This window comes from Theileria parva, assembly GCF_000165365.1.
Source record: "Theileria parva strain Muguga chromosome 3 map unlocalized ctg_530, whole genome shotgun sequence".
NCBI classification, from domain to species: Eukaryota; Apicomplexa; class Aconoidasida; order Piroplasmida; family Theileriidae; genus Theileria; species Theileria parva.
Window position 1 is genome coordinate 912,503 of NW_876245.1, and position 19,335 is coordinate 931,837.

At 34.6% G+C, this 19,335-nt stretch overlaps 10 protein-coding genes across 10 annotated transcripts; 4 read left to right on the forward strand and 6 right to left on the reverse strand.

Moving 5' to 3' along the window:
• Nucleotides 1-15: 15 nt before the first annotated feature.
• TpMuguga_03g00449 (uncharacterized protein) lies at nucleotides 16-939 on the reverse strand. Its single transcript, XM_061305695.1, has 3 exons — nucleotides 741-939; nucleotides 248-692; nucleotides 16-214 (listed from the first exon to the last, which is right to left on the reverse strand). The coding sequence occupies exons 1-3, from the start codon at nucleotides 778-780 to the stop codon at nucleotides 31-33; spliced, it is 669 nt and encodes a 222-aa protein (XP_061161026.1). The 5' UTR covers nucleotides 781-939; the 3' UTR covers nucleotides 16-30.
• Nucleotides 940-999: 60 nt separating this feature from the next.
• On the forward strand, nucleotides 1,000-4,703 carry TpMuguga_03g00450 (uncharacterized protein; the record flags this gene model as incomplete). The annotated part of the gene is made up of 4 exons (XM_758377.2): nucleotides 1,000-1,314; nucleotides 1,473-2,623; nucleotides 2,716-2,907; nucleotides 3,070-4,703. The coding sequence occupies exons 1-4, from the start codon at nucleotides 1,043-1,045 to the stop codon at nucleotides 4,701-4,703; spliced, it is 3,249 nt and encodes a 1,082-aa protein (XP_763470.1). The 5' UTR covers nucleotides 1,000-1,042.
• Nucleotides 4,704-5,265: 562 nt separating this feature from the next.
• On the reverse strand, nucleotides 5,266-9,040 carry TpMuguga_03g00451 (uncharacterized protein). The gene is made up of 5 exons (XM_061305696.1): nucleotides 8,795-9,040; nucleotides 8,695-8,760; nucleotides 8,583-8,648; nucleotides 8,421-8,516; nucleotides 5,266-8,201 (listed from the first exon to the last, which is right to left on the reverse strand). Exons 1-5 carry the CDS (start codon nucleotides 8,823-8,825, stop codon nucleotides 5,269-5,271), a joined length of 3,192 nt encoding a protein of 1,063 aa, XP_061161027.1. The 5' UTR covers nucleotides 8,826-9,040; the 3' UTR covers nucleotides 5,266-5,268.
• Nucleotides 8,795-10,437, reverse strand: TpMuguga_03g00452 (Tetratricopeptide repeat family protein). Its single transcript, XM_758379.2, has 7 exons — nucleotides 10,374-10,437; nucleotides 10,220-10,328; nucleotides 10,060-10,175; nucleotides 9,944-10,023; nucleotides 9,577-9,747; nucleotides 9,221-9,544; nucleotides 8,795-9,040 (listed from the first exon to the last, which is right to left on the reverse strand). The coding sequence occupies exons 1-7, from the start codon at nucleotides 10,402-10,404 to the stop codon at nucleotides 8,921-8,923; spliced, it is 951 nt and encodes a 316-aa protein (XP_763472.1). The 5' UTR covers nucleotides 10,405-10,437; the 3' UTR covers nucleotides 8,795-8,920.
• A 63-nt stretch (nucleotides 10,438-10,500) lies between these two features.
• CACTIN (Cactus-binding C-terminus of cactin family protein) lies at nucleotides 10,501-12,390 on the reverse strand (the record flags this gene model as incomplete). Its single annotated transcript, XM_061305893.1, has 7 exons — nucleotides 11,990-12,390; nucleotides 11,779-11,959; nucleotides 11,540-11,748; nucleotides 11,400-11,499; nucleotides 11,280-11,371; nucleotides 11,174-11,250; nucleotides 10,501-11,020 (listed from the first exon to the last, which is right to left on the reverse strand). The coding sequence occupies exons 1-7, from the start codon at nucleotides 12,287-12,289 to the stop codon at nucleotides 10,501-10,503; spliced, it is 1,479 nt and encodes a 492-aa protein (XP_061161784.1). The 5' UTR covers nucleotides 12,290-12,390.
• Nucleotides 12,391-12,655: 265 nt separating this feature from the next.
• TpMuguga_03g00455 (putative integral membrane protein) lies at nucleotides 12,656-14,164 on the reverse strand. The gene is made up of 8 exons (XM_758382.2): nucleotides 13,849-14,164; nucleotides 13,715-13,816; nucleotides 13,649-13,683; nucleotides 13,340-13,618; nucleotides 13,214-13,310; nucleotides 13,046-13,184; nucleotides 12,915-13,015; nucleotides 12,656-12,883 (listed from the first exon to the last, which is right to left on the reverse strand). The coding sequence occupies exons 1-8, from the start codon at nucleotides 14,057-14,059 to the stop codon at nucleotides 12,687-12,689; spliced, it is 1,161 nt and encodes a 386-aa protein (XP_763475.1). The 5' UTR covers nucleotides 14,060-14,164; the 3' UTR covers nucleotides 12,656-12,686.
• An 80-nt stretch (nucleotides 14,165-14,244) lies between these two features.
• On the forward strand, nucleotides 14,245-15,449 carry tad3 (Cytidine and deoxycytidylate deaminase zinc-binding region family protein; the record flags this gene model as incomplete). Its single annotated transcript, XM_758383.2, has 3 exons — nucleotides 14,245-14,834; nucleotides 14,887-14,936; nucleotides 15,019-15,449. The coding sequence occupies exons 1-3, from the start codon at nucleotides 14,377-14,379 to the stop codon at nucleotides 15,447-15,449; spliced, it is 939 nt and encodes a 312-aa protein (XP_763476.1). The 5' UTR covers nucleotides 14,245-14,376.
• Nucleotides 15,412-16,037, forward strand: TpMuguga_03g00457 (uncharacterized protein; the record flags this gene model as incomplete). Its single annotated transcript, XM_758384.2, has 3 exons — nucleotides 15,412-15,678; nucleotides 15,748-15,879; nucleotides 15,920-16,037. The coding sequence occupies exons 1-3, from the start codon at nucleotides 15,575-15,577 to the stop codon at nucleotides 16,035-16,037; spliced, it is 354 nt and encodes a 117-aa protein (XP_763477.1). The 5' UTR covers nucleotides 15,412-15,574.
• Nucleotides 16,038-16,157: 120 nt separating this feature from the next.
• TpMuguga_03g00458 (putative integral membrane protein) lies at nucleotides 16,158-17,895 on the forward strand (the record flags this gene model as incomplete). Its single annotated transcript, XM_061305697.1, has 5 exons — nucleotides 16,158-16,625; nucleotides 16,757-16,833; nucleotides 16,887-17,054; nucleotides 17,093-17,167; nucleotides 17,286-17,895. The coding sequence occupies 5 exons, from the start codon at nucleotides 16,158-16,160 to the stop codon at nucleotides 17,878-17,880; spliced, it is 1,383 nt and encodes a 460-aa protein (XP_061161028.1). The 3' UTR covers nucleotides 17,881-17,895.
• A 177-nt stretch (nucleotides 17,896-18,072) lies between these two features.
• On the reverse strand, nucleotides 18,073-19,205 carry TpMuguga_03g00459 (uncharacterized protein; the record flags this gene model as incomplete). Its single annotated transcript, XM_758386.2, has 1 exon — nucleotides 18,073-19,205. Exon 1 carries the CDS (start codon nucleotides 19,042-19,044, stop codon nucleotides 18,073-18,075), a length of 972 nt encoding a protein of 323 aa, XP_763479.1. The 5' UTR covers nucleotides 19,045-19,205.
• Between the last annotated feature and the right edge of the window lie 130 nt (nucleotides 19,206-19,335).

The following is a 19,335-nucleotide window of genomic DNA, read 5'->3' on the forward strand; positions in this document are numbered from 1 at the left end:
TATCTACATTGTATACATAGAGTATTAAAATTAGTAAATAATTAGAAATGATTTGGTGATTAAAACGTCGTTGACCAGAAACATGGGCTGGAGTAGTAGAAACGATATATGTTCATCAATCAAAGAGTCCATGTCGTCATATTCTATAAGTTGAGAAAGCCGCTTTGAAAATCCAGCGTTTCCAGAGTTACAGTTCGCCAAAAACCACCGAATTCTAAAATTAAAGTTAGGAGTTTGTCAAAGTTACTTCTTCTTATTTAATAATAAATTGTAATTTTTGTGGTTGGCAGCGCCTCTGAACACCAAAACATTGGTTGAAAACCTGACCTGATCAGAGTTAAAAATATGGAAATCAGAGTCAAGAGTTTGTTTAAAAAGTTCCTTGTGGTTTTCTAAATTTACTGCATTTTTCATTGAAATGTAGCCGAAAGTCTCCTTCCCATCCAATTTGTCTCTGAAGGAGTCGTAGAACAACTTCATTAACTGGTATTTGTCATCATTAAATAAAATCTTGGATAAAGGGTTCTGAACCTCCTTGTGGGAGGTTATAATAGACTTTAAAACGTTGTTGTTCTGGTTCTTCTGGTTCTTTCGAGGAAAATCTTGAGATAATAGTACATTTTTGGTGGTTTTAATGACATTTGATAGAGATGTGTTTTTGGATTCCGAATCAACTTTGTAATCTAAACAATCTAAATTAAATAATTGTAAAAGAGTGAATAACGTAAATGAGTACAAACCAATCAAATGTCTATGAAGTAGTAACTTCCTCTTTTTCATAAAATTAAGTAATCAAGAAGTAGGTGTATGTGTAAGTGTGATCCATTAAAATAGTTGAATAAATTACATTAATTAAAATATTAGTTATTAGATAATAAATTTTAAAATAATAAAATTTAGAATAGAAAATAAGAAGAAATTTTGTGTATAATAATAAGGCGAGTGAATTCTTTCCGGAAAATTCCCACATAATGTAGCTCAAAATGAAAAGCATAATGAATTTTTTTGTGTAATATAATTTATTTGAAATGTAAAATATAAGATGATAGGGAGATTGCACAGGCAAAATAGTTTCGGGCCTCCCGAAAAGAAGAGTACTCTGGTCATTTCCAGAGCTATGGAATTTAAAATCTTAGAAGGAGAATCGTCCATTCCAAACGCCTCTCCGGTAGTTTTAGAAAGTATAAATAAAAGTTTGGATTCCTTAATAGTCTCACATAGAGGAACTAAACGCGTGGTTTACGACTTACCAAATTTTGTCAATAATATTGTTATATCGCATTGTGATTTATCAGACAAGGAGTTAATTGATAAGTTCGTTTTACTATATACGATTTATTTATCATCATTTATCTCTTATTTATTATATTTTTTAAGCATTTATTTAATTTAATACAATATTTACTCTTAATTTTATATATATTTATATTTTATACAAATATTTGATACATTTGAATAAATTATAACTTTAGGCGTTATGGAGAATATTTTGATGGATATTCCCTGGCGAATAACGTCCAGTACATTCCCGTGGAGATTGAGTGTTTAACTAACTTGAGCCCTGAACTCAGTAAGTCTATTCTGGCTCTTTTCGTATCGATAATTTTTGATTATATAAGTGAAGATAAGAACTTAAACGAGCCTGAGCTGATTAAATGGGGAACTACATTCCTTCAGAGAATGGGAAAGATACTAAACCTAACTGAAGTTGAAGTTTCCTCAATTATAAAACCCGTTTCTCAGAGTCTGGAGCTTAAACAGCTCGGAATGAACTTCGATGATTTGAAACTCGAGAAACGGATCCATGTAAACTATATCCAGGAACACCTCAGACCCATGCAGGATAGCATTAACGATTTCTTCAAACAGGCTATAGGTACTGATGACAATGAGTCTGATTTTACGAATGAGTTTGCTCAAAGTGAAACACACAATCCTCCAGACCAGCAAGATTTATTATATGATGATCCTGAAGATCAGGATTTTTTACAATATATCACAGATAATAAGCATCTGTCACAATATGTACAAGATAATCAACATGTACTTCAGCATTCCCAAGACGAAAATCCACCTCAAAATTTGCCTCAAAATTTATCACAAGATATATCAGATAATGAGGATTTATTTCAGGATGATTTAGAGGTTGATGATCAGGAAAAGGAGGAAGAGGAGTGTTTTAAGAGGAATTTCATAGAAAATTACCGTCCCGATGATAAGTCATCAGTTGATAGTAATTCGTTGCCTGAAGTTTTAAACACTTTTGATCCACTTTTACCGAAAGAACCTACTGATTCTGACACTATAAATCAAGAACATTTTAATTTCAATCCTGATTTAAATTTCAATAATGATAGTGTAAATTCTGATTTTGATTTGAAGACTGTTGATGTCAATAACACTGATTTAAATAGAGCTGACTTAAATAATATTGATTTAAATTCGAATACAGATGATATAAATCCCAATCCTGAACCGGTTGATATGAACATTAACGTTGCTTTATCGAATTTAAGTTCAAGTTCTGGAACTGAACTGGATACTGATGAACTAGAACAAGAGGCTGACGATTTACTTAGAGACCTGGAAAAGTCACTTGTACACAAATCTGGGCCTTCAAATGGTAACATTAGCCTACCCACCACATTGATAATTATATAAATATTACTCGGTATAGTATAATATATAATTATATAAATTATATAAATTGTGTAGTGGATTATGAAAGTTTGTTGAATGACATGTCGAATTTAAACTTGCCTCCAAAGAAGAATAAGAGTCTCCCTTCTAAGATTTTGGGGAATATTTCAAAGAAGATTAACATGGTCTTTTCCATAAACTCCGATAAACCGGGTAAATTCACATATAAATCCTCCATTGAAAGTAGTCGTTCATATCCCAATCAAGGTAATTTTCAACTCCAGTCTATTTAACACCGTTGTGCCATTATTATACTATTATTTAGTATTATTTTGTCACTATTATAAGATTACTTTAACTATATTGTGCTATTGCATTATCACTCCAACCATAATATACATATTACACTATTATTCAAATGTTTGTCAGATTATCTGAATAACTTGCTGCTTATTGAGAAGTCGCCGGACGTGGTGGCCGTCTTGGTCAGAAATTTGTTGTTGAAGTATATAATATCGGGATTTAACGACTCAAGAGCCCAGGTGGTTTTTTCCAAATTTGCTAACCTGCTAGGAGTGACAACAGCAAGTGTTTTGAGCATACAGAACAACATCGTGTCAGATTTGGCAGGTATTCTGGACGTTAATGCACACAAGACCTCGAGTAAGAAGGTGAGTAAGAGGCTTAAGATCCTAAGCGCAACCGTGGGAGGAACAGCACTGCTTGCACTAACAGCAGGAGTGGCGTCACCAGTTCTTGCAGTGGGAATAGCATTTCTAGGACTCTCAGGCACAGGATTCTCAACGTACCTGAGCTCAAACGAAGGGTTTAACTTTTTGAAGAATATCTTCGGCCTGAACGTGTCTTTGACGCAGTTTAAGCCGAAGCGGGAGCTGATGACAAATCTCCAGTTCATACAAATGAACCCAAACACATTCAGAGACTCTCTCAATGATCATGAGAGCTCCCATTATTCATCGGGCAGGGAATCGACCAGGAATGAGAAGGAGGAGGTTAACAGTAACTATATTGGCATTTGCATTTGTGTAGGGAATAATGTGTTCCTAAACGAGATTTTCTTCTTTGAGAATGAAACAATTGACTTTAAATCTTCGGAAACCATTAGACACTTTGATTCTGAGTATATTGACATTTGGAGACGTCAGTTCCCAGTCCCAATCAATGACTTGTATCTACTAAAGTGGGAATCCAAACTTCTGGCCTCACTGCACAGAATGCTCCTCAAACTCACATCGCTATCAATATACCAGAAATCCCTGGAACTTTACAGAACTATAAACAACTCAGTTTATGTCACACACTATAATCCCACCGATTTTCTAGTCAACAACGATTTGGTTGAAACTGGCAGTATGGTTCAGGTGGACACTGTTCGGGATAGTAGTGGGGGGAATCGCTACTTCAGCAATGAAGGCAGCAGCGGCAACTATTACTCAAGTCCAAATCGTAACTCGCCCACCATTTCACCCACGAAGCCCCAGGATAGGGACTCCGGTTCATCCAAATTTGACCCTTACGGCAACAAGAGTATCAATAACATTAACTGGCCCCTTGGTTTAATACAGCTGTGCAGTAATTTAGACAACTGCTGGCTTGTGTGCAGGAGCAGAGCTGAGGTTTGTGGCAGTTTGCTGGCAACAGCAATTTGTGATAAACTTCTCACTGGTGACCGGCACGTGTCCCTGATTGGCTACTCCATGGGGGCTAGAGCCATTTTATATTGTCTGCTTAAGCTCTTTGAACGCAACAAGCTTAACACTGTTAAGGATGTTGTTCTCATGGGTTTGCCCAGCACTGCAGGCTATGCTGAGTGGAACAAATGTTCCTCAGTTGTCGCTGGTCGTCTCATTAATGTTTATAACGAAAATGACTGGATTCTTGCGTTTCTTTATCGGTACACTTCAATTCACAAGGTTGCCGGTCTCGCTCCTGTGGTTCACGAAAAGGTTGAAAATTTTAATGTCTGTAACCTTTTCGACAGTCACGCCGACTATTTTGAGAACATTTCAAAAATTCTTTCATTTCTCAATATCCAACTCTAATGTACACTATTCTACTTGTACACACTATAATATTGGTAATTCATAGGTATAATTGGTATTTATGTGGTTTTATATGTAGGTATTTTATAGTTATATATATAGTTATATATTTGGTTGTGTATTTAAGTATGTATACAGGTATTTATAATACCATGTAAACTGTTATATTTAGTTTTTACATAGGTGAGTATTTATCCTGTGTACTATTGTATTTAGGTATGTATATTACTATATATATAGGGTGTTTGTATAGTGGTTTGAATGTAATAGTGTATACATGAAACTATTAATTTAGGCTAATTTAAACACTTAATTACTGTAAAAAACACTTTATTAAGTTGTTAAAACAGCATTTAAAGCTAAATAATCATATTTTAAAGGTATTTTAAGCCCTGTAAGTAGTACTGAATTTTCTGTATACCCTTGATAACAAAAACACCACAAACCCTCAAAGTTAAACTAACACATTTATAAGGCTTAAATATACATAAAAGGGGTTACCTAGCTTAATTTACACACTAATTACGCTATTAAAACTATGTAAGTAAAATAACATGCATACAAATTACATGAATAGATTAATAATTTTATCGTTGGGAGCTTGTTGAATTTGGTTCATGACGGAAACGTTGAGGTTGAGCTGGAGTGATTTCTTATTATCCGTGGGCTGTTCTAAAATGAAGGGGTCCTTGTTCGGATTATAGTGCGTTTCAGTATCGATTTTACCATACTTCTGCTCATACTGCTTGAGGGAGATGCTCTTGTGGGTCTGAAGGGCGTTCTGCATGAGCTGCGGGTTCTTGCGTTCCTCTAACTTGAACTTGTCGTAGATTTGTCGGTCTGTGTACTCGGGAAGAAAGGCTCTGACAAGCATTAGGTCTGTTCCAAATGTCTCAATGGCGTTGTAAAATCTCTTTGTATCTGCGTATGACCATTTGACAGTCTTGGGGTTCTTGTAAGCGTTTATAAAGGGTTGAGTATGGTTTTGAGGCATATCCTCTGTAATTCTTACAGGTTCTCTGATTAACAAATTCATGTCCTCGTCTTCAAATTCAATCTCCTTTGGAGCGACATTTACTGTCTTCGTCTGATTTACATTAACGTTTGAACCTGATTTCTGATGCTTCTGAACCATATCCCATATTGTATCATCGTTCACATTCAAATCATTTTTCTCATTCAAATTATTATTCAAACAGTTGTTTCTCATTCCATTCAAATTATTTTTATTAGTTCCATTCAAATTGTTATTATTTCCATCAATATTTTTATTAATTCCGTTCAAATTATTAATTCCATCGATTTTATTCAAATTTTCGGTAGAATTCGAATTATTAATTCCATCGATTTTATTCAAAGAATCGTTCAAAGAATTGTTCTTAACATTCGAATCATCGTTCAAACCGTTCAAATTGTCCTCAATATTATTATTAATATTCTTGATATTTTCCATGTTTCTATTTAAATTATTAATATTTCTCATGTTTGCATTTTTATTAATATTATTCACGTTATTCATGTTAATCTGGGGGTTAAGCCTCGTGGAGCGTCTTCTAGGGTCATTAAGGCCATCTGGAAGCGGTTTAGAGTGTTTTGGGCTCGTAACTCTGTTAGTTTTAAGTACCGGTGCCTCCGTTTCCAGTGTGTTCAGCTCGGGGGTTAAAAGGTCATCACTCGGGTATGTTCCATACCCTGCCTGGTCCCTACACATTCCAATTCCACTATTCATTCCCAAAATATTCGGGCTTGAAAAATGAACCCCATTGTTCACATTACTCATATTATTAACAGGGTTGTTGATTTGGCTACGAATATTTCCGGGAACAGTGTTAGAAATTTGATTTGGAAGAGTATTGGGAACTGTGGTCGGAATAGTGTTAGAAATGGTATTTGGCGGTTGATTAGGAATACTACTTGAAACACTATTTGCAACAGTATTAGGAACAGTGTTAGGAATTGGGTTAGAAGGGTTAGGGATAGATTTGGGTTGATTGAGAGGGTAGTTGTATCCTATTGAATACTGGTTAAATTGGTTTGGTCTTATGTATTGATAGTTTCCAGATGAAATCATTGGATTGTTCCGGGCTGAAATCTCATTTACTTCAGAATCTAGTTGCGGAAATTGATTCTGTAAATAACCATCAAAATAGCCACTAGGATCACTAAACTGAGTTGATTCACGATACCTATTTGGTTGACTAAATTGTGTTGGTTGGTTGAACTGAGTGTTCAATGATCGATAAAAGGCATTAACGAACTGTTTGTCTGATCCAGCATTCATTTGATCTTGATACAGATAGCCTGGGTTAGGGTATGAATTGTTGTAATTATCACCAAAAGAAGTCAGATTTCTAACATTGCATTCATTATAAGTTTCCAAATTACTCCTGTAGCCAGCATTATCATCAACTTTGTTAGGTAGATCTTTACCAACAACTGCCAGATCTTTAAAATTATCGAAGGTCAGATCTTTAAAATTTTTAATATCAGGTTTCTTTTCTAAATTTGCATTCTCAGGTGCATTAATGTTCTTGTCATTATTCACGTAGTCATATGTATTAACAAGGTTAGACGTATTAGCAGGGTCTGGTGGGCTGGCAGGAGTCCCAGTTACAAAGTGCTCATTCTCATTGAGGTTCACCTCCCTATAATCATTATCCTTGTTGTAATCTGACAACTCTGATTCAGGAGTAGTGGTGCAAAGTTCAATATCATTCTTCTTTTCATCTTCAGCCTTTTCCTTCAAATCATCTTTCGAGTTTTCAGGCTCGGTGCTTGCTGCCTGGCTCTTTAGGCGTCTAATCACTGCTCTCTTCTTACTAATTTCCCTCATTCTCATTCTCACGAGAGTGCGTTTGTAAGGTCCTCGGGGGCCGTACCTCTTCGACGGCTCCTTCTTTTTTACAGGGCCCGGTTCTGGTGTTGGGCCAAGATCCCGAATAGGCGGAGGCGGGTTAAAGTGGAAGTCGTGCTGTGGGTACATTAACCTCGGGATAGGAACATAACCGTCACCCTCTAATAGCGGATTTGGTCTTAATTGTCTAACATAGAATAGGCTTTCAGGGCTTAGCTTAGATGGGGGCATTGGGTTTGGAAATGGAAACCCTTGGTCCTGAAAATTCCACCCCCAAAGCCTAGATGTCGAATGTGACATTGATGCGTCCTTCGTGGCTCTCTGCAAATGCTTCCTCATAGCATTAATCTTATTCTCCTCCTCGTTGGGCTTACTGAACTCATAGTCGTAGGCCTTGTCGTTTAAAATTAGCTCCACAAACTTTGTGAGCATCGACTCTAAAAATTCCTCTGAACTTAAAATTAAAAGGTTCCTCAGGGCTGTGTCACTCTTGATGATGCTAATCAGGTTACAAATCAAATATGAAATCATCTCGTTGGAACACCTCCCCCTTTCCGTCAAAATCCTCTTAAATTTCCTATATAGAGTTATGTACTGCCACTCCTCATATCGATTATCATCGCTCTTATACAAATTTGAAACCTCTACAACATTCATTATAACCCAGAAGTCGTAGGAATAGTGTAAATAATAGAGGTGAACGGGAGTACTAGTGTGGATAATAAGGGGGATAATAGTTAGTATCAATTGTTCAAAATAGTGACAATAATAACAAAGATAACAATCGGAATAGGTGGAATACTGATTAAAATAATAATAAAATATGGAATAATTGTGATTTAGTGGTGGAATGGATTGCTAACGGTTTGGAATAGGGTTGGAAGAAGATGTATATCTTGAGACATTGTCGTCCATCCACATACAGTATTCATTTCTTCTTATCCCATCAATAAATTCATCTAAATAATTTTTAATCGTTGTTGAATTAAAAAAGAGGTAAAAATAAGACAAATTTAGAAACTTACTCATTATGTTGTTGGAAACGGGGCTTGACTGGAAGGTTCGATAAGAGCCTTCAAACATTTTCACGCCTAAAGGAATTGTTAATTTTTATAATTTCGAGTGTAATAATTATACTTGTTTCGGAGTTAGGGAATCCGTAAGGGTATGGATGAGGCTGGCCAGCGTACTCGATATCAGCTCCTAGAGAAAAGTTGAATGAATGCGTATAAATTACCATTAGGAAATACAAGAGGATTTTTTTCCATATTAAGATTATGGATAGAATTTAAAAAAATATTGAGAATATTAAATAAAAATATTGTTCTCCCCAGATAAGGAATGATTCGGTATCGCCAATAAATTATTCGTAAACTTTGGACAAATCAACCCTCCGTTTTTTTCCTACTACATCTCCAACGTTTATGTCGACTACTCTTGTTTTCACTACGCTGGTGTCTAACTGTCTCTTATCAAATGAGCTCTAAAATGTCAAATTCATCTATTTAACCAACTTTTCATACGATCATCTAATATTTAACTATATATTTAAGCAATTTAACTATTAATATAATTATTCACACTTTATTCCTCTAGTGAATTCACTATTAATGCCAAATATCTGTCTTAAGTTAACTATTGGTATGATATTCTACGTGCATACAGTGGTTTTAGGGATAAGTGACGCTGCGTTGCTTTGACTTCCCTTTGCAACTTCATCTCCTGTGTTTGAAGATTCACTAATTAGCTTCTCTAAGTCCTCGATTTGTATCGTAACGTCCTCTAGAGTGTTTTTTAAGACCTCCGTATCTTCCCCCTCCTCTTCCAACAACTCCTCTAACAGTTCTCTACTCTTACTAAAAGTTTCTAAAGACTCCTTCAGTTTCCCGTTAAACATTTGGCTCTGTGCCAATGATATATATAGTGATGCCAGGTGTTTTGGTGAAAGACCGTGCTTCTCCCTCAACTTAATTGCGTTTTCATAGTCCTGAAATAGCTTATTTTTGGGGTTAGACATACTTTGGACGACATTTCGAACTGGTGATTTGTGTAAAAAATATCACCTAGCCTCACCAAACAATATGATGCGTCAAGAACATCATCCTGTTCCGGAACTTCATTGTTCGTTTCCAAGTGCTTGAAATAATTCATGAAACACTCGTACCCAAATTGGAACATTTCAAACGCTAACTAAAATAAACATTATTATACATAAAATTATGTAAATTTTTGTCTGAAATAAGATAAAATAATGGTGAATTAATCGAATTAAGTACTTAAGTATATAAATAACCTATAATATGTGTAACTGTGGATTAAATTATACTTGTGATGTGTAATACTATAACTAGGATTATTAATCATATTTATTGTATATATTAGTTACCATTTCGTCATTTTGGTTATTTTCACTGGTTTTAGCTGCTTCTAAAACAGTTTCTGCCGACGGCAATGTACTATCAGAACCTAAAACTCTTTTTTCAGCTAATTTTGCAAAAATACCCTCATCAACATTTGAAGAAAAAATATTGGAGCTTTGTTCTTCGTTTGTTAGGAGTGAATCGGCGTACCAGAGGTAATAATTCCTCAGCGAGTAGTGGAGTGGATCGTCACCTGACCTAAGTAAATTATTAGTTTTTTCTGTACATATTGGCTCACTCACTTCCTTTCCAGTGCTCTTGAAAAAAATTCTGTGGATTCCAGGTATTTCTTATCCTTAAACAGAGATTTCCCCCTCTCGAACAGTTCGTCAACTGACATTGACTCATATTCTATACACATGTTACCAATTATATATGTTTTGTTTTCAAACTAACCAGATTCCTCTGAAACTTCGGGATCTGACATTACTACTGTGTATATTATAAATGTAGAATGAAGCGTAGGTGTTGTGGGAACATATACAAAGGTATTATATTGAAATAAAAATTATTTTCAGGTTTTTCACCTTCTGTATTTGATTTTTTTGAAATCAAAATAGAGGTGCAGGACTCCGTTGTCAAAAAAATTCTTAAAGCCTTTCTGAGGGTCAGTATTCCATTCTCTGTTCATTACTCTAAATGCTATATCTCTGTACGGATCACCTCCTATGAACCTTATTAGGACAGTTTCATTCTTATTTCCATCCTTTTGAAGCTTCCACTTGGGTACTTTCCCCTTAAGTTGGGGAAAGAATATGTTAAACTTATATCCCTGGATTCGTTTCGGCGGTGGATTATCCTGGTCGTAGTGTGCCAAGTTATACTTAGTCCACTCAACCCCTCTTTTAATCCTGTTGTAATACATCGGAGCCTTCAAATCTGTATTTTCATCTGGTAACTTCACCAAACCATCGAACACCTCTTCTCCCTCCTCAAGCTTTGTATATTGTACAAACTTCTCATAATCTTCCCTATCCTTTATAGAGATAGATTCGTTTTCTTTCGCTCTTTCTCTTGTATTTTTGTCATCCTTTCCTCCATCCCTGTATCTCATGTATTAATTATTTTAAAAAAATAATATAATAATACTTAGAGATGGTTATTTTAACAGGATCTTAGTCCGTACAATAACACTGATATTAAAGACGGGTGGATTCCTGTATTTATTGTCTAATAATAAATAATTAAATTATTACTTATTATCTTTGTGGTCGAGATCGGAGGATGAATTAGTATGGGATGGATTTAGGACTGATTCGACATATTTATAGGCCTGAGTCAAAATTAAAATTAATAAAACACCTTAAGATACGGAACCCTTGAGAGAGCTGTCTCCCAAAAATTAGTATCAAGAACTCCTTGTTCAAGCCGGGTTTGTATTTGATCCTCGAGAACTTAAAATGAACTATAATTATAAAATACCATCCAATTCTGGAATTGATTTTTTTGAAAAAATTTCATCAATCTTCTCGGCCACCATTTGTGAAACTCCACTCATCTCGTAATTTTTTTCTTTCGGATCCTAAAAATATTACTATCAGTCATTCATGTAATGTGTGTACCTTAGCAATGACTATTAAATTTTTGAAGAACGCTGAAAACGCGGGAATCTTATCAAGCTCAATATAAGCATTTAAAATCTGTATTGCTTCAGATAAGTCATCGTTTGTGAGATTTTTGAATAAATTATGAGGGTTAAATGTCTCTTCAAATTTGTCAGTAAATTCGGGGTCTACCATAAGAACCAGTTTGTCCACCAGTTTAGGCCTCCCTAAAGTACTTTACACTTTTAAAACTGTACCTTGTTTATAACGCATTAGTGGTTTGGCCACTGTCTGCTTTAAATCAAATTCAACACCTTTTGCCTCCCATTCCCTGTAAGCTTCGTCATCGCTTTTGTTATTCGGAGTTCTAGACTCTTTATGCCTGGATTTTTCCTCTTCATATTGTTGTCGCCTCTGTTTTAGTTGTTTCAACTCATCCTAAACATTAATAGGATAGTAAGGACATACCACTTTAGATTTCACAACCTTGTCAGGGCTTTTAGATTTTAAATCTTCTTCTAACGTTTGGAACTTCTCGTTCTTTTCCCAAACAAACGGTTCGGTGAGTTCTTCGTCCCCAAAAGGGTTCTGGTCGTTGGTATAGCCGAAATGTTTGTGCAGAAGTTCCGTTCTGGTATCTTTTAATCTATCAAAATCCTCAGTTCTGGGTCTTTTAGAATTTAATTCACAGGAATCTTCATCATTTGAGGAATGAGATAGGTTTGGATTGTATTTATTCTCAGATTTTGGGTTGGAAGTATCAGCCATTTGTAAAACGATAATTATACACAATTTTTATAAAATACAAAAAACAACATAAATGCCGTTCAAATTAAAAATTAAGTGTATGATATATATATAATAATTGTGATTCCATGTTGAAAAATCGGTCATTGTCTGTGGGGAATGAGCAGGATGTTTTTCCTCTTTCCTGACAAACCAGTGTGAATTGATTCTTCGAAAGAAGGTTCTTAAACCCCGATGATGAATTCAGTTATCTTACATCTTATGATGATAAGTTGAAAGCCAAAAATAACCTTGTTACCAAACTTGGCCCTGAGGGGTAATACTGCTAAAACTGAACTAAATTAATTCTAAACAACTATTTTATACCAATCAAGTAAAAATATAACAAAAATAATTATTATATTACAAAAAATTTTAACTATATTCTGGAAATTGTCCTAGTATAAGCTCTCCATGATCTTCTCTTTTTAGGATGAGTCGTTAGGTTGTTTTCCGTTGAATGTTTGATTAAGCTGTAATAAACAACACCAAAAACAGCCCAAAATGTGATGCTCATGTAAGATTCCAATTCGTTCAGCCTGAATTTGGTCGGAATAATGAAAAAGGTAAATGGACCTAAAATAACATTTAATAACTTCAAAATTACCAAGAGGATTTGGAGTTTTCCTTAAACCAGAGTAAACCTGTGTACAGAATCCGGCAGCAGGTAGTGATGAAACGAAGCAAATTAGTTTTTTCATGATTGTTCTAAAGAATTATTTAGTCTAGGGAACATACGCTCCGGAATCAATTTCCTCCAATTCCATTGGTTCTCCAGCAACATAAGTTGGAAGTCTAATGAAAAGAGTGCAAGTGAGGAGAATTAGGCAAAATAAGTAAGTAAGCCTCAAAAAAATGAAACTATTTGACCGGAAAACTGAAAAGATATTAAAACGTATATCATACCATAGTTGACCAGGATTCCAGAAATTCCAGTAAACGAAGGACTGACGTATTCAAGTGGAACGACAGCATGAACGTCGTAGACCATTTTAGAAAATACCTGAGAATTAAATTTATACTAAAACAAACCATGCAAACTGAAAGAACACCAATTTGTCTCCTCTTTATATTATCTAGAAAGGTTAGTAGGATGAATACTATAAGGTCCCCTACAAAGCTTACTAAGGCTGCCATCCAAAGAGGAACTAGGTCATGACAAAGTCCAATAACAATTGAACATAGGACGAAAGAGCTTATAGCCATGGTGGTATAGGTGGAAAGAGGGCTGAAAATGGTAAAATAGCCCAAAACAATAGCATATAATGCGGAAACACCAAGGCTTACAAAGTTCCAAGTCTTGTCGTAAGGCTAAAGAGGGTTGAAAAAGAAACTAATTACCTCTTTTGGTATCTGATTAAGTCCTTCAACATGTTCTACAACATTGAATACAAATTGGTAACTTACCCTTGTCAACATTTTCAAGTAAGTTCGTAATTGGTTTTGATAATTTGGAGACAGATTTCTTGGAAATTAAATCTTTGAGAAATTTTCCAGATTCAGAATTGGCTAAAATAAAGATTAAAATGTATTTGTCTTACCAAATTTATCCATATAGCTCCTAAACTGAATATCTATTGGGTTTTCTGGCTCTAAGTCGCATCTTTCCTCAGATTTACTCTCCGTGACCTTTACAGTCTCTCTTTTCCCAGTTTCATTAGACTGTAAAATATCCTGCGATGAATGGTTGGTGAGTTTAGCAAAAGCGCCCTTGAAAAGAAGTAAAAAAATTAAGAACCTGACTGCTTCCATTGTATAATAGTAGATTGATAAGTAAAAATGTGTAAAAAAATTTAAACTGCCATTTAAAAAACATAAAATAATAGTGCAATTAGTGAGACCAATTTTGGTAATAAATAATGTGTAACCTTAATGTGTAAAAAATGTCTTGGGTGTGCATACCAATGTCATTATCCAATCATCAATTCATAAAATAGATTTTCATGATTTAAAAATTAATTATAATTATATTTAATTTTAATTATTAAGATTTATTCAAAGTTTATGGAATGTTCAATTTGTGGAATGATTTTATAGAATTTTTATGTTTTATTTAATTTTTTGAGGCTATGGCCAAAAATTCTCTGGATTCCGAACAAAACAACACTTTTAAATCGCATACTGACAGTATTGACTATTCATATTCTGATTACAGGATCTATGAGATTGTTTCATCAGAGTATACTAGGGATGTGGAGCTAATGGAACTGGAAGCTGCGGAAATTGATAGAAAAAACACAAATAAAACACTTGAAATCACATCTTCTATGAGAAAAAAATCTTCAATTTCAAGTATGGCCCATTTGAGAATGTGTAAAATAGTAAATAGTGACAGAATACTTATATTATTCGGAGACAGAAGAGATGAAGCTGAAGAAGTTTTCAAAGACTGTAACATACAGGTGTATAATTACCATAGAGTTAAAGTGCCCAAATATGCTCCTTATACCAGGGAACAATATAATAAATGGAAAATACACTGGCCACTCAAGTTCATAAAACCTTCCTTCCAACCATTAGAAATCTCGTAAACCTTAAACATATTTTAAAATTTTATTTATTTTATAAATAATTCACAGGAATGTACTGAATGAAAAAATGCTCAAAATACTTTTTAGAGCATTGAAAGGTAAGCGATTGGAAATTTTCATATAGATCCTATTAATTAAGTATTTTACCCAATTTTAATGATTAAAAATAATATTTGTTAGAATCTAAAGAAAGAGGATCCAAGTGTGTGTGTATTATCACTTTCAAAGATAAAGTCATATCTACAGCATTTGACGAAAGGGATGTAAATATACTGAAACATGCCTCAATTCTGGCAGTTAATAAAATAGCAGAAGCTAAGAAAAAAAGAGAAACACAAAAAATAAAGGACTATCCGGATTACTTGTGCACAGGCTGTGAAGTTTACTTGAGCCATGAACCTTGTTGTATGTGTGGAATGGCACTTTTGCATTCCAGAATCTCAAAAGTGATATATGGAATCAAAAATCATAAATTAGGGTGTTTTGGCTCAGTCTGGAATCTTCATAATATGATTGAACTAAACCACCGTTTCAGAGCATTTACTGTTACACCCAATATATCATTAAATAATCCTATTTCACTTTTTTGTACATTTTCAACATATTTGTAATTTTTATATTTATTAATTTATGAATTTACACCCATTTTAAACTTGGTTGTTAGCAAATTTCAGTGTAATTTACTTTTACACATAGTCTCAAGAAATGAGCAGGATTTTTACATTCACACCCTATCATGCCTCGATATAACTTAATACCTAAATTGAGTATTTTTGGAGCACTAAGACGTATGCATATTTCCTATTCAAACCGAAGATTAAACACAGCAGATATCGCCAGGTTTTACTTCAGATAAATTCACATAATATCTCGCATAATTTAATACAAAGCAGTGACTGTTTATTTTAGGAGACTTGTGATTTATGCTACTGGAAAGGAACTCAAATTGAAATACCCATTGTTGGATGTTACATGGGAGATTTTGGATTACGATAGTCCAGCCAATTTACAAGTTGAATATCTGGACGGGACCACTGAAAGGTTTGTGATCTAAAATAAGTAATTTTTAACGGATTTGTAGATTTTTAATCGAGGGATACAGCAAATCTGAACAAGAAAAGATTATCAACAACTGGCAATTTGAGTCTGATTTAGTTCCCTATCCAGAGACTTTAGCGCCTAAATTTGAAAAATCATAAAAACTTTTTGTCAAACTATTTGGAATTGTTCATATCAAATGTTAAGATATTTGTTTACATAATGTTGACTCGAATTAGTATTTCTGTATTTTTAAAGCGTTAAAATATTTAATAAATTCGATGGGTGTGTTAAATTTATTTTCAAAGAAACCGAGTTTGGAGCCTGAGGTCATAGAACTCGCTCCTCCAAGGGAGGATAGTGCCTTAAGTAGCATTGAAGAACAGCCCCGTGGAGAAAGTGTAGAAGATAATGTTACAGAGAGTGTACCTGAGGACCAAAATGAAGGTGTGTTCGACACACATATCGCAGTGTTGTACGATAAGTATTTAAATTTTAAAGAGAAAGTCTCTAATAAAATTAGAGATAAGATAATGGATTTCATGCAGCATGATCTCCAGAACGCAGCAAATAACGACGATCTTGATGAGGAGGGAGGTCTTACACCAAGAGAACCCGACCCTACATATGACGGACTAATATTCATTCTTACCATAATACTCGGTTTCGTAATGAGGCTGCCACTAATGTGGATATTGGGGTCACTTCTATTCCTAATATATGGAAATTTCAAAAGGAAAATACTAAAGGTACCACGATAAAACTATGATTTATTTAACTATCACCAAAAAACTATTCTATTTAACTACACAATTATTCACCTTTCTAGACAATTATTTAATAACTAAACTTTATATTTAATGATTTAATAATGTTTCAGTGGGGAATAATTAATATCGTCTTGTCCATTCTGAGCATCGCTTACGCAGTAAAAATGTGGGATTTCGTCGACCCTCAGTAAGAAACCTTGATTTACATGATAAATAATCCTATAACTGATTTGTGTTTAGAGTGTTTAATGTTGTTCGAGCCAGGCGATCAATTTTACTTAGCAAAGTCAGACATATCAAAGGCGTTCCAGGAATATTAAACTACGAAGGTAAAGAAGCGTTGATAATTACAATTCATGGAGACCCAAATTTTAACTGGACAATAGTACACAACGATTCAGAACATAAGTATAATGAATATATTTTTAAACTAATTATTGCTTTAGCATGAAAAATGGTTCCTTTTCTGATGATTTGCTAGTAAATAGCAAATTGATTCCTGATGGCACTGATATGATCAGGTAACTTTATATTTCATTTGATATCCATAGTTGTTAGTTTCACTAGATATATATAATTTTTAACTTCACCAGATAGAAATTGTCGTCCACTAAATTCCCACCCATTAACCATACATAGGTTAAGTCATGAAATTGAGTTGAAGGGGTTGTTGCAAATGTCAGTTAAGTTCAGTACTAACAACCCAACACCCCATGATCACATCAAAAAACCTAATTCTCATCATTATCCACTGCACCATAAGCCTAGAAGTAAACCATATGATCTCTCGTTTGAGTGTCATCCGGTGGAGGAGGATAACCCCAACGTTGATGCCCATGATAGATCGTCAGGCTATGACGACGAAGATAGTCCAGATGAACATGAATATTCACTTGTTAAGCGAGTTGGGAAAAAATATCTAAACCGGAAAAGAAAGAGGAATATTCATATAAACTATGACGACGACGATTATTCCGGCGTTAATATCGCATACGTAAATAACCAAGCTGGGCCCCAAGGAATAGCTAACAAGGATGAAACAAATCAAACTCCTGTTGAACATAAGGAACACAAACCCAAAGATCATAAGAGATATATAGGGGTAGACGCAGTCGATAATGACGCCCTTGTTACTAGAATGTTCTACGTACCCAAGCTTTCCAAATGTTCCCTGATAAATGTTCCAAAAAAAGGAACCGACGTTGTTTCTGTTTTCATTAAAAGACTACAGTAATCTGTTGAAACTGTGTATATTATTAGCCTAGTCGAGGGTAATTTCTTTATAATTAAGAGTTATTTGTTTATAATTTACAACTATTAATTATTAATTTACATTTGTTTGTACAAACTTTATATATTATGGTATAAAATATTTAAAGGGAAAGAGTGATAGTGTATAAATATCGTATAGATAAAGTTTAAAAGATTAGGAATTGACTTTGTCGAACTGGATACATAAATCAGCAGAGGATTGAATGTCGATAAAATTCTTGAAGGATTTTTGGAGAAGAATGTGCTCCAAAGTGAGGCAGTTGTAGCTGGGTTGATTTAAGAATTTTAAATTTTTAAAAGTCCAGCCCTGGTTTTTGAAAATTCCAACGAGTTTCATGCAAGCCTCACGCTCCTCAGAACCGTCACCGATTGAAATCAAGGAAAATGAGTCGCCAGTTTTGAGTTGGCGAATGAACTGCTCCTCAATGAGATCAATAAAGATGAAGTATTTCCAGTGCTTTTGAGCAAGCATGGAGTTACCAAACCTATCCCTAGCTGAAATTATCCTTATTTTGTGCTTAATTAAGAATTCTCCAACTCTAGGCAGATATCTGTCGACGCTTTGAGATACCCACTCGGAGCTGGCATTTGTGACGATTACGATGGTTCCGATATTTAACGCAGTGTTCAGATTATCCAAAACTGCATCGCTGAGTTTCTCTAGACCCTGAAGCGCCTCTTCAGTAAGTCTTGTGGTGAATCTAGGTTTTTGTAGTAGTGTTAGAGAGTACGTGGGTAGTATTGTGTCATCATAATCAAAAATGATCAACTTCGAACTTCGCTCACTCTTTAACTCATCCTCATCTTTTTTAAGAAGCTTAGTCTCGGTGCTGTCGTCAGATTTGTTAGTCCTTTTATAACCTTCTGAATTATTCCCGGAACTGTCAGGGTCAGTTTGTACCTCGTCGTTTCTGTGCTTAATGGATACCTGAGTCATACAACTAGATATAGAATCGTTGGATCCAAGTTTATTTTTCTCATCTTCAGCCGAATAACGCTCAACTGAACCTGAATTGCTCCCAGAATAAATATTATTTTCCAGCAAGTTGGTTTTGTAGCCTTCCTGGTTGATTTTATCCGCATTTGCTAACAACTTGCAGATTTTGCGATCCTTGAATAAACTCATGATAAACAAACTATATTACACTTAATTTGTTAAATTTCGCTTCGAGAAACATCCATTATTTACTTTAATGGGCTGGTTCTAGGTATTTACACATTAAGGTGCAAAAGCCAAATTATAATTTAAATTAGAGTAAAACCACTTGATTTAATTTTTGTTTTACTGATGGATGCCTTTGCGGACTGAAATAAACCTGAATTTGGATATTTTAAACCTCTCGGATCCCGCCGGCAGATTAAGAGGTTTAATTCGTATAATACTGGATTCTTCCTACGGAGCTGTTTTTACAGAGTT

Coding starts and splice junctions, on each gene's coding strand:
- TpMuguga_03g00451 (XM_061305696.1), bottom strand. CDS start 8,825: ATGGAAAAAAATCCTCTTGTATTTCCTAATG. Junction 8,649..8,694: donor ATTCCCTAACTCCGAAACAA/GTATAATTATTA, acceptor CAATTCCTTTAG/GCGTGAAAATGTTTGAAGGC. Junction 8,202..8,420: donor TTCCAACCCTATTCCAAACC/GTTAGCAATCCA, acceptor TGAATGTTGTAG/AGGTTTCAAATTTGTATAAG.
- TpMuguga_03g00452 (XM_758379.2), bottom strand. CDS start 10,404: ATGTCAGATCCCGAAGTTTCAGAGGAATCTG. Junction 9,545..9,576: donor AGTTCGAAATGTCGTCCAAA/GTATGTCTAACC, acceptor AAGCTATTTCAG/GACTATGAAAACGCAATTAA. Junction 9,041..9,220: donor CACTTATCCCTAAAACCACT/GTATGCACGTAG, acceptor TTGACATTTTAG/AGCTCATTTGATAAGAGACA.
- TpMuguga_03g00449 (XM_061305695.1), bottom strand. CDS start 780: ATGAAAAAGAGGAAGTTACTACTTCATAGACATTTGATTG. Junction 693..740: donor ACTTCATAGACATTTGATTG/GTTTGTACTCAT, acceptor TATTTAATTTAG/ATTGTTTAGATTACAAAGTT. Junction 215..247: donor TTATTATTAAATAAGAAGAA/GTAACTTTGACA, acceptor CTTTAATTTTAG/AATTCGGTGGTTTTTGGCGA.
- TpMuguga_03g00455 (XM_758382.2), bottom strand. CDS start 14,059: ATGGAAGCAGTCAGGTTCTTAATTTTTTTACTTCTTTTCAAGGGCGCT. Junction 13,817..13,848: donor GAGCTATATGGATAAATTTG/GTAAGACAAATA, acceptor TCTTTATTTTAG/CCAATTCTGAATCTGGAAAA. Junction 12,884..12,914: donor GAAAACTCCAAATCCTCTTG/GTAATTTTGAAG, acceptor ATGTTATTTTAG/GTCCATTTACCTTTTTCATT.